The sequence below is a fragment of the Bufo bufo genome, chromosome 5 (genome assembly GCF_905171765.1).
Source record: "Bufo bufo chromosome 5, aBufBuf1.1, whole genome shotgun sequence".
In the NCBI taxonomy this organism is placed as follows: Eukaryota; Metazoa; Chordata; class Amphibia; order Anura; family Bufonidae; genus Bufo; species Bufo bufo.
In genome coordinates this window covers 239,018,242-239,031,321 of record NC_053393.1, presented here as the reverse complement: position 1 = coordinate 239,031,321, position 13,080 = coordinate 239,018,242, and the positions used below count along the sequence as shown (strand labels likewise).

General features: G+C 41.3%; 1 protein-coding gene across 4 annotated transcripts in view; it reads left to right on the top strand.

Moving 5' to 3' along the window:
* The window catches only part of BBS9 (Bardet-Biedl syndrome 9), a 484,979-nt gene that overhangs the window by 99,992 nt on the left and 371,907 nt on the right, over positions 1-13,080 (top strand). Inside the window, exon 1 of one of the 4 annotated variants that reach the window (XM_040434318.1) lies at positions 603-642. The exons of the other annotated variants lie outside the window; for them this stretch is intronic. Within the exon in view, the coding sequence (XP_040290252.1) occupies positions 606-642 (37 nt within the window). The 5' untranslated portion in view covers positions 603-605. Of the gene's footprint in view, positions 1-602; positions 643-13,080 lie in introns of those variants that run through there. 4 annotated transcript variants of the gene reach the window in all.

Genomic DNA, 13,080 nt, shown 5'->3' with positions numbered 1-13,080 from the left:
ATTGTACAAGGAAATAATAGATTAGCTGTGACCATCACCTGATGTGGATGGTATCCGGTGTTATCTATATATAGAGGTGTTATCTGTCACTGTAATGCTACCTATAATGAAAATTATGAAAAGTGATCTGTACAGAACGCATAGATTCTAATATTAGGCTTAGTGGTCAGTGTGAAAACTGCCAGATTTTATTATTTTTTTTTTTTTTATATACATGAAAGTTCAAAAATATGTTTAGCATAAAAAACTTCATTTATATCATAGGTCATTTTCTTTGTCTCTGCTTTGTGTCTACGAAAAAGAAAAACAACCAACAATTCACACATTGGATTCTGAGACTCTAGTCTCTAAATTAATTTGAATTTGCATTCATATAAAAGATGCATCTGTAGAAGACACTGAATTTATGATCATTCCAAATACAGCAGTGATCATACCTCTTGAATATCTGGCTGCTGCCTTCTGCACAACATCTGTTTAACCGAGTGAGGTTGTTTTTCCTATCACAGTAATATAAAAATTGGTATTGTCCAAGAGTACATTAAGGCCACAGACCAACAGTAGCTAGCAGAAGACCTGAAGGTAACGCACACTAACTGAACGTCATGTCTCCTGAGGCAGCGGCTGCAGAAACTATACAGAGTGAAGTAAGTGGTTCCATCTGACCCGTTGAAAATCAAAACAGGTTATATTTTCACTATATAAATATGTCAGATGTCAGTGACAAATCCAGCTGGCGTCCAGGACTACTTCTGAAGTGGACACATCTGGCTGTGAAATACACTGTGTTTTTCACAAAAAAATGGATTCAGGGTTAGTCTAATGTATAAAGGAAAAATTATTTTAGGTGCCGTTAGCTACTGAGACAGGACTTTCTACATTCCTCTGTTCCTTAATTGGTTGTGATTATAGTAGGGCATAGCTGGGGCCCTAGACACTCTTTGGCTCCAAAAAACAAGCCCTCTTACAGCTATGTCAACAGAAAAATAAGACCGGTATCAGAATGCAGCGACACACAAATTACTTTTTACCCCAAACATGTTTTATTAAAAAAACAAAAACAATAGAGATGCATCTTGTATGATAAATTAGCACTCAAAAAACAATGTTGACATTGCTGATTATTTATTACATCTAACCCCCCCACCCCCCCCAAAAAAAGAAAAATTAATGAATAGATTACTCCAAACACCATGATGATGTAAAAAAGTACAAGATGACCTACGATAATGCCACTTTAGAGCTACATTGACAGAAAAATTAGAATGTATGTTTCTTGGAGAATCATGAAAAATGCAAAAAATGCTTGGTATTTAAGGGCCGCTTTTCTTCTGTCAAAGTGCAGTTCACTGTGACACTTCGCTGTGTAGGCTGCATGCATGCGCTCTGCATACTGGCTGCGGGCTGTTACCTGTGTATTCTGGTTGCTTGGGTGCTGCATGCTGGCTGCTGCCTTCTGTGTGTGAATGTGGGCCTGTGAATGTGTATGCTCCATGTGTTTGTATCACAGGGCAGTTCACTGTGACATGTGTTTCTGTGTATGCTGGCTGCCTCCACCCTTGCGTACTTGTTGCTGCTATCTTGGGTGGTGCATGCTGGCCTTCTGTGGCTGTGTCTTGTGTATTCCTGGCTGCGGTGTTCATGGCTATGTGTGAACTGTCTCCTGTGACCTGTATGCTTTGTGTTCGTAGGGTTAATGTTTCCATGGTCTGTGTGCTTGAATGCCAGGTGGTCAGGTGCTCTCGTTAACCAGTTATACAGACCTGTGATCTGTGTGCCTGAGCAGTCTGTCTCCAGCTTGGCTGTGTGCAGGTTGTATACTCCTGACCTGGGTGTTTCCCATTTCACCCTGATCTGTGTGATTGCCTGGTAATTCATCAATCTCACTATGTCTTTGGCTTTGACTGGGAGCGGCATACATCGGTTCCATGTGCATTCCAGTGTCATGTCCATGCAGCTTTGTCTGTGATCGCCATGCATCAATTCTGCATGAGGTTCAGGCATCTGCCTGTCTCATGTCTGAGTAGCTCTGTCAGTGACCGCCATGCATCTGTTCTGCTTGGGGTCCAGGCATCTGCCTATTTGATGTCTGAGCAGCTCTGTCTGTGACTGGCAATGCATCCGTTCTGCTTGGGGTTCAGGCATCTGCCTGTCTCATGTCTTAGCAGCTCTGACTGTGACCGCCATGCATCTGTTCTGCATGGGGTCCTGGCAACTGCTTGTATCATGTATGAACAGCTCTGTCTTTGACCGCTACGCATCAGTTCCTTATGGGGTCCAGACATCTGCCTGTCTTATGTCTGAGCAGCTCTGTCTGTGACCGCCATCCATCCATTCTGCCTGAGGTCTAGGCATTTGTCCATGTTTGCCTGTGTTTGCCTTTGTCCTTTATTTTGTTCAGTATGGGGTTTATGTCTGTACTGTGTCCTATATTTCTTGTTGTTTGTGTTCCAGTTCCTGTTTTGTTTTTGTGCTTGGACTGCTGGTGTTATGCACCAGCATTTTTTATCTTGCAGGTTTCTGCCAAGTGCATCGGGACCATCCCAGGAGGTAGCAACCTGGTGAACCCTCTGGAAAGTTTAAATTTCTGTAAGCTTTTTAAAGTTTTTTTTTTAATTGAGCATCGGTTCCAACCATACTCAATTGTTGGAATCAGTGCCCAATTAATTAAAATCCACCTACCTGTCTACAGCCCCTCCATTCCCTTAGTGTCTCCCCATTTCCAATTCCAGCTGGCTGGAATTGCCTTGGTCTTGTGACTGCTGCAGTCCATCACTGGCCTCAGTGGTCACATGCTATAATGGTATGTCACTAGCAGTTGCAGTTCTACAATGAGACAGCTGAGGCTAGTGGGACTGGACAGGTGAGGGGCTTTTTCCTTTATTCTTTTATTTTTTTTATTGGGCACGAGTTCAGACCATTGGGGCTGTCAGCACCTAGGCCGGACAACCCATTTTAAAGGGGTTTTCTAGGTGCTAAATATTGATGACCTATCGTTAGGATTAAAGAAAAAAAGGACCGGCACTCGCTGTTGGTATACACTCATCTAAAGAATTATTAGGAACATCTGTTCTATTTCTCATTAATGCAATTATCTAGTCAACCAATCACATGGCAGTTGCTTCAATGCATTTAGGGGGGTGGTCCTGGTCAAGACAATCTCCTGAACTCCAAACTGAATGTCAGAATGGGAAAGAAAGGTGATTTAAGCAATTTTGAGCGTGGCATGGTTGTTGGTGCCAGACGGGCCGGTCTGAGTATTTCACAATCTGCTCAGTTACTGGGATTTTCACGCACAACCATTTCTAGGGTTTACAAAGAAGGGTGTGAAAAGGGAAAAACATCCAGTATGCGGCAGTCCTGTGGGCAAAAATGCCTTGTGGATGCTAGAGGTCAGAGGAGAATGGGCCGACTGATTCAAGCTGATAGAAGAGCAACGTTGACTGAAATAACCACTCGTTACAACCGAGGTATGGAGCAAAGCATTTGTGAAGCCACAACATGCACAACCTTGAGGCGGATGGGCTACAACAGCAGACGACCCCACCGGGTACCACTCATCTCCACTACAAATAGGAAAAAGAGGCTACAATTTGCACGAGCTCACCAAAATTGGACTGTTGAAGACTGGAAAAATGTTGCCTGGTCTGATGAGTCTCGATATTTCTGTTGAGACATTCAAATGGTAGAGTCCGAATTTGGCGTAAACAGAATGAGAACATGTACCCATCCTCTGATGGCTACTTCCAGCAGGATAATGCACCATGTCACAAAACTCGAATCATTTCAAATTGGTTTCTTGAACATGACAATGAGTTCACTGTACTAAAATGGCCCCCACAGTCACCAGATCTCAACCCAATAGAGCATCTTTGGGATGTGGTGGAACGGGAGCTTCGTGCCCTGGATGTGCATCCCTCCACTCTCAACTGCAAGATGCTATCCTATCAATATGGGCCAACATTTCTAAGGAATGCTATCAGCACCTTGTTGAATCAATGCCACGTAGAATTAAGGCAGTTCTGAAGGCAAAAGGGGGCCCAACAACGTATTAGTATGGTGTTCCTAATAATTCTTTAGGTGAGTGTATAGTCTTGTTGTGATTTATTGTCACATTCCTGTGACGCGTTTCAGCATACAATCTGCCTTTATCAAACCGGCAGATTATATGCCGAAACGCATCACTGGAATGTGACAATAAATCACAACAAGATTATATACTGAGTGCTGGTCCATTTTTCCTTTTATCTACATAGGACCCCTGCCCTGGGACACGCGCACAGCCACTCTACTTCCCGCAGTGCCGTTCAATATATTGTATACACTATCATCAGGATAAGTCATCAGTTTCATTTATGCTTTATTATCCATTCTTACATGATTCATTTGGGCAGTGAAACCTTCACGAATAGCCCATTCAGTCTTATTTAGACCCAAACTCCGTGGAGGTTTGGGCTTGCCAGATTTTGTTTCCTATCATAGGGCCACACACCTGTCGAGTAGTAAACTGGTGCCAGAATCACACCAACAAACAATGGGTCACAGTGCAGCAATCATTCCTGCCCACTCCACTTGCCTCGACACCTTGGTTGGGAATCCACATACCACTAGAAGCACGCACCCACCCCACCATAGGCCCCACACTCCGATCTGTATCTTCTGCCTTTGAGCTACCGGACATTTCTCTGTTCCCTTCACCGCTGTTTCCTATCTTGGGCAATCCTCTGTTTCCTCCTGGGATGGACCAGGATCCCTTTCGGCGGTGGGTGAGTGATAATAGGTTTAGAGCCCACTATTTCATTACGTCCAACTCTTGGCTCTCCCATCAGTCACTTAACGACATCTCAGACCCTATAGCCCGCCAAGCTGGCAATCCAAACAACTACGACATTTTCTTCTGTCGTTCACACCAGCCTCCACATATATTAGGGACCGGACTTCCTTTGAGTGCATTTGCAGCGAGAGAGTGGTGGTGAGACATGTCTTATCTCAGATTTATAATCTACTTATCTCCCCATCTAATCAACCATCCCCTACTTACATACTGAAGCACTCTCACACCTGAAGAGAGAGACCGTCTCTATTTCCTAACATATAAGACCTCCATTGCCAGCAAAATCCAGGAGGCAGGTTTTAAGGTCCTCTCCAGATAGTATAGGGTACCGTCCAGTGTGCAGAAACAACCAGGATGGCTCTACAGCGACACGTGTTTCGACATGGACCCCCGGACGAAGGCACACCGAAACGCGCGTCAGGGTAGCACCATCCTGGTTGTTTCTGCACACTAACTATTTGAGGTGAGTCTCTTTTTCTAGCTTTGCTGGTTCCGGGTTACTTTTTTACCTGGTTCTTATTCAATATTTACCCCAGCATTTGTATTTTCTTGCGCCAATATCTTTAACATCTTAGGCAGTATGGTTATTATCGCCGAGACTCATTTCTCATATGAAAAATTTATTTATTACTGTTTATACGTGCTGTAATTATACTCTATTGAGATTTGTTTAACTTTTTTTTGGTATGTGTGCAGCGCCTGGCATATATATTTTTTAATCATGTTACAATAAAAATTTATATATTATTACTGATACATTAGTTAAGGTTCCTAAAGGTGAACATACAGGTAAATTCGTTAGTTATTAGCCATATGGGATCCATTGTAAAGAATAACAGGAATATGTGGTTTAAATTATACTGTTGTTCAATTAGATTTTTTTAAGTCATATTTGCTTGATTGAATACTCTTGGCTGAAAAATCTCTTTTTTTAAAATCAGACATGAGAACATTGAGCAGAATTGTTACTTTCCAGTTACTACATTTTATAGGTTAGTGGACATCATTTTTAGAAGACAAACTTATAGATTATTAGAATTTTTCTATATTATTAAAGTCAGGTTAATAAGTTTTTTTTTTGTTTGTTTTTTACTATAAAATTAATTTGACTCTCACAGTGATAGACATCTCCTTAGTGTTCAGTGACTGACAAAACCCGAATAAAATATCAACTATTATTTAAGATATAATAGAATCAGGTAGAAAGAATACATAATCCATTCCTTTTTTAAGCAATGGCCAATCCTTCTACCAGCCTTATGGTTTGCAATAAGTTACATGTCCTGGTTAATTTGATTATTCTATCTGATGTCTGAACTATTTATTTAAATATTTCTTTAGCTTAATGGAGTGGTTTGGGTGGAGGACCCTGTCATTATGCCAGATTTAAATAGAGTTTACATCTGTTACTCACGGTCTGGCTTTTATGGTCAATGAGTCATGTTGCCAAAGGCTGAGGTGGTCGTTGCCATGAAAAAAAAAATCATATACTATAGGTTCCGCTTTTTGAAAAGCAAAGTAGTCATCGCTGTGTAGACTGTGGTGTTTGGAGTATTGCCATTATTCCTGATAAGCTTCTATTTGGTTGTCTTCCAGGTATCTACTATTTCTTTTCTTAGTTTCTTATTTCGCAGTGGGACAGATTATTCAGACTCTGGTCTCTTTCAACAGAATCAAGATTTAGCCCTGCTAATTTGTGACACATTCATGGAAAACCTTGTTCAGGGGTTTCCACTGTGTGTTGTCACCGTTACCAAGTGACCATTCTGGACCATGAGTTTGAACTTGGCAACCACATTTCCGTCACAGAAACTTCATATGTAATATTCATTATCTGATGAGCAATAGGGCCTTCAATACGTTGTTTCAGGTTCAGTTTACTTTGTATTGCTTCTGGAAACAGAACAGAATATAGCTATGTCTTGTTTTCATTGATATGGAAAAAAAAATCTGTAAACCCTTGTTTTAAGACTGAATTATCTATATTTTGAAAACTGAAAGAATCCTATAATGTTTGTAGAAGAAACTGTAAAACTGAACTTTGATATCAAGCCCCTTGTACTTTTCTTTCATTAGCATTCTCATGTGTCAACCTCGATTAGCATTAAATCTATACCAATCAGCCATAACTTGAGAACCAGCTGCCTAATATTGTGTAGGTCCCTTTCACCCTGCCAAAATGGCTCTGACCCATTGAGGCTTTCACTCCACAATACCTCTGCAGATGTTATATGGTATCTGGGACCAAGACATTAGCAACAGGTCACTTAAGCCTTGTAATTTGCAAAGTAGGACCTCCATGTTTCAGATTTGTTTTTCCAGCTCATCCCAAAGATCCTCCATTAGATTTAGTTCTGCATAATCTTTAGGCCATATCAACTCCTTGAATGCTTTGTCATGGTCCTCAAACCATTCCAAAACAACTTTTGGAGTGTAATGATTAAAAAATAGAAAAGGTAGATGGAGCGCTGCTAAGACAGAAGTCTTTTGAAGAATAATGGCAACACATTTGGATATGGGCATCACATCTTTGTCAGTCCAGTAATCTGGGTTAATGTCCTGATGAATATGTGATGCCCACATGGAAAAATATTGCCATTATTCTTCAATAAATTCTTAACTTTCATCAGTGCTCCATCTATGTTTTTATTATCTTTTAATCATATTACTATGCGGAGATCTCCTGGACCATCTGATGTTCCTGTGAGCTGCAGCTGATGACCTTTCATGGGATTATGGGTTACAAACTGGGATGATTACCAGATAGGTCGGCCCCTAAGGATGCCAGCACTCTTTTTTTTTTCCTTTCTAAAATACCCCTCCATTCCGCCGCTGAGTCCCCCGCTGTTTTTGGCACCTCATATGTTAATTTAGAGTATCGGTACAGGGAGGAGGAGATGGCCAGGTTTCTCTATGGGCGTCTGGGAGAAAAAACAGCTCACCTTCTCCCTGGCTGTGATGGTCCGCTACGATTGGATCAACGCTGGGACAGAGGGGTATTTTAGAGAAAAAATAAAGTGCTGGCATCTGTGATGCCATATTTTATTTTTGTCTTTGACTAGAACTTTTGCAGTGTGGCAGAGTGCTTTAGCTTTCTGAAGGAAGCCACTACCATTAGAGAATACTAGCTAGCCTTCACTCCACGTGCCTCAGTGAATCTTGGGCACCCATAACTCTGTCATTAGTACACCAGTTGTCCCTCCTTGGACCTTTTTTTGTAGACACTAATAATTACATATTGGAATTGACTCTTTGCTTGCTGGCCAATATATCCCACCCCTTGACAGGTGCCATTGTCATAAGATAGTCAGAGTGTTAGTGGTTCTAGGCTAGGTTACGCATTCTGTTTTGTTACATTATTTCTGGCTTATTTTTCCAGGCATTTACATTCAGTTTCATTATTAGTGATGTGCTTTTGATTAAAGAGCATCTGTCATCAAGATGTTATGTATTATTTAGTTTTTTTTTACCAATCAGTTTAGAATTTGATCCTCTTGAATTTCTGTGTTTTAACATTTATTGCTAAGGTCCAAAATGTATCCCTTTGTCTGGGTTGATTCAGAACTAAAAATCCTTGTCAATTTACAGTACAGTAAATGCGGACGGGGTTTTCAAAACTCTGCACATAGTGGATATAACCAGTGAAGAAATGATCATTATGTTGCACATATGTCATGAGCTATATTGTAAAATTATTCACTTTTTTTGCAATTTTCAGTGGATTCACAGGAGTTTTGGCATGTGTATACACTCACCTAAAGAATTATTAGGAACACCTGTTCTATTTCTCATTAATGCAATTATCTAGTCAACCAATCACATGGCAGTTGCTTCAAAGCATTTAGGGGGGTGGTCCTGGTCAAGACAATCTCCTGAACTCCAAACTGAATGTCAGAATGGGAAAGAAAGGTGATTTAAGCAATTTTGAGCGTGGCATGGTTGTTGGTGCCAGACGGGCCGGTCTGAGTATTTCACAATCTGCTCACTTACTGGGATTTTCACGCACAACCATTTCTAGGGTTTACAAAGAATGGTGTGAAAAGGGAAAAACATCCAGTATGCGGCAGTCCTGTGGGCGAAAATGCCTTGTGGATGCTAGAGGTCAGAGGAGAAGGGGCCGACTGATTCAAGCTGATAGAAGAGCAACGTTGACTGAAATAACCACTCGTTACAACCGAGGTATGCAGCAAAGCATTTGTGAAGCCACAACACGCACAACCTTGAGGCGGATGGGCTACAGCAGCAGAAGACCCCACCGGGTACCACTCATCTCCACTACAAATAGGAAAAAGAGGCTACAATTTGCACGAGCTAACCAAAATTGGACTCTTGAAGACTGGAAAAATGTTGCCTGGTCTGATGAGTCTCGATTTCTGTTGAGACATTCAAATGGTAGAGTCCGAATTTGGCGTAAACAGAATGAGAACATGTATTCATCATGCCTTGTTACCACTGTGCAGGCTGGTGATGGTGGTGTAATGGTGTGGGGGATGTTTTCTGGGCACACATTAGGCCCCTTAGTGCCAATTGGGCATCGTTTAAATGCCACGGGCTACCTGAGCATTGTTTCTGACCATGTCCATCCCATCATGACCACCATGTACCCATCCTCTGATGGCTACTTCCAGCAGGATAATGCACCATGTCACAAAGCTCGAATCATTTCAAATTGGTTTCTTGAACATGACAATGAGTTCACTGTACTAAAATGGCCCCCACAGTCACCAGATCTCAACCCAATAGAGCATCTTTGGGATGTGGTGGAACGGGAGCTTCGTGCCCTGGATGTGCATCCCTCAAATCTTCATCAACTGCAAGATGCTATCCTATCAATATGGGCCAACATTTCTAAAGAATGCTATCAGCACCTTGTTGAATCAATGCCACGTAGAATTAAGGCAGTTCTGAAGGCAAAAGGGGGTCCAACACCGTATTAGTATGGTATTCCTAATAATTCTTTAGGTGAGTGTATATAGTACATAAAAAAATATGACCTTGAAGTGTACTTCCAGTTTCACAAGGAAAACGATCATAGTGCACAACGTTGCCGTATATCGTTTTTTTAGATCATTGTATTAGGGAGTTTTGCTGCTACACTTAACTAGACAGAGTTCTTCTCTGACTACTGTGCTACGTTCTTCAGAGCAACAGATAACATCATAGGATGCTATGGCCCTGGCTCCCTTACTGAGCCTTGGAAGCAGAGCAGGATGCTACCTAGTTAAAGGGGAACTGTCAGCGGTACTATGCTGTTGTCACTGAGGGCGGCATATTCTAATAACAGACTTGTGGCAGGCGCAGCACTATGAAGTGCCTTTTGCGCTGTGGCATTAGAAGAATTCTGATATCTCTGATTTTTAGTCTAACCAGACTGTCTATTACTCTGTAATTCCTCTAGCGCCATTCTATGGAAACAGTAGGTTTAAAGAGCACACCAAATGCTTGAAATAACTTCTTTATTAACTTCAACTTTTCTTCATATATAACACTGCCGCCTCCGCAGCAGATAGTCAATGTACAAAACACGTGTTGAATAAAGTATCATAAAATGGTGGTATGCATAAGATGGTGGTTCAACTGTTCAATATTGTCATTCAACATAAAATGGTGATATATTTCTCTCTTGAGTATCTGTACTCTCACTTTAAGTTATTTAAGGACTTTATGATCGCTCTGAGAGGTATATCTGAGGTCTAAATAATAGTTCTACTTTCTGAATTTGCAATATGCAGTTAGCAGTAACTGTTTGCAGATTGGTTGAATATGATCTGGTATGGTTGTATACAATTTGGATTGCAATATGGAATTTGAATTGTGAACTTTGTAGTTTGCAATTGGTGGAACTGTAAGTAAACACACATATAACTGGTTCAGTATACAGTTCTAATCACTATATTAACAGTAGGAACATTATATAACTGTTTTAAATACCTATTTTGGCCTCTTGCTTCGGTAAAACACTGAGTGTGTGTCTTTTCAGCGCCTCTCTCTGGTGAATAATGATTTCAGCAGCTCCTGCTAGGGGGAATTTCCCACACAGGCTGTGTGTGATGCTGGCTGTGATTGGTCAAAACTCCTGCTGTGTGTGAGGCTGGCTGTGATTGGTCAAGACTCCTGCCCAGCAACAACAGTTTAACTCTATGCTTTTTGTTGTTTCTGCTGTGTAATTGAGCTTACCTCACATCTATATAATGAATCTTAAAGGCATATTATCTTTTCTGCTTCTGTGAACACAGTTATGACATCCAAAACATGAAGTCACTGTAAATAACTCTGCTTTTGTCTTTAACGCACAGACATAGGAACTGTATTAAGGTTATTGGCAGGTCTAGCTGTATAAACATATAAGCTATGTTCGCTGGCCAGCTACACTCCCACAAAAATTACCTATAATTCTATGTTCTTAGTGGTAGGACTTAAACATGAATTTAGGGAATTTTCGATCAGGTTCTCAACTTCCAAGTGTCTTTTGTCACTCTCAAGTAGAACAACTAACTTCTGTATAGGACGTTCCAACTTGAGTGGAGTAGTGGGACGTTTTCCTTTTTTGTCAAATTTTGAGTCTCCTGTCCCACCTTGACCTCAAATTTTCAGTTATGGGTTCATCCCATCCTAACTTCTGTCTGCATAATTCTTGCAGCATTTCTTTTGCTTTTGAGGATCAGCAGGGCCAAGAATCCTAAAGGATCATATATAGAAGCCACTGCGGAAAGAATTGTGTGTCTAGTTGCAATTTTCTCTTCAATAGATACTTCAATAAAGAACTTGTCATTCTCTACATTCCATCCCAATCCAAGTTCGTTTTGAACTAGAAGATGATCATAATTGAGATCTACATTCTTCGTTGATGATGCACGTTCAGAGTCACTGTTGGATTCCAATACCTCTCTGTTGTTTGAGATGAATTTGTGAAGGCGCAGGTTTCCTCTTGCACATAACTCTTGGCTTTCTTTCACTTGTTCGATTGCAGATTCTGTGGACTCTATACTTATAAGACCATCATCTACATAAAAGTTTTTCTTCAGAAAATTTGCTGCTGATGGGCAATCCTCTTTATTCTGATTGGCCAGGTACTTTATACCATAATTGGCGCAACCTGGAGACGATGCTGCTCCAAACAAGTGTACTTTCATTCTGTATTCTGCTGGCTCTGTTTCTGTATCTCCGTCCTCCCACCACAGAAACCTCAGGAAGTCTCTATCTTCCTTATTCACATGAAACTGGTGGAACATATTTTCAACGTCGCACATGACCAATACGGGATACTTTCTGAATCCACAGAGTACTCCAGGCAGAGTGTTTGTAAGATCTAGTCCTTTTAGGTTTTGATGTGGGATGTATCACACTTCTCCTTCTTTAGGTTGATTTTTAACTTTCTCTGCATGTCCTTCTTCGAGGATGCCTTCCATGAATTTCAAATAATCATTCTTGAGTTTAGGATCTCTTCCCATCCTTTTCTTCAAACATTTCAATCTTGCTAGGGCAAAATTTCTGTTATTTGGCAGACAAGGTCGCCCTGTGTCCTAGACCACGCTGTGTACACGCGCCAAGCTACACTGCCGGCTGCCCTAGGCTTGATCTTATACAACCGCTGGAGAAACCGCTATGTACAGTGCTAGAATAAGATACCTGTACCTCTACAGCCAATGAGAGCGGAGGCGGAGGGAAAGTAGGACCCAGGATACTGAGGACGTTCTCCAGGAAGCGGCTGCAAAGTCACGTGGGACGCTACGGCTGACTCTGAAACCACGCGGGACGCCGCGCAAGGTAAAGCCGCACTGAATGCCGTGTCGGGCAGGCTGAAAGAAGGAGCCTCTACAGTATACAGCCGGAGAACCCAGGAGCGGTAATGTACCACACTAGCGCTACTAATACTGTGTACCTGAATATAGGGGAACTATATCCCTAACTCACTATATTAACACCATCTTTGCTGTCCACCTATTACCATCTGGATTCTATTTATGAGACACAGCAGGTCTGTGTAATCTGTGAACTATACCCTACCATCTGACAATTATATAATTGTGGACTTATCAGTTACACTATTGTTCTCTATGGAAAGTGTGGACTTCTAATTCAGCTTTTGTCTGGATCCTATTAAGCGGGTTGTTTATCATTAGGCTTGTGCAATCATTAGGCAGCGTATTTAAGATTGCGCATACATTTGTCTTCGTGTCTGGTGTTTGATATTGCTGCGCCATCACATTTTATTATTTTATCATCATCATTGTTTTATCTTATTG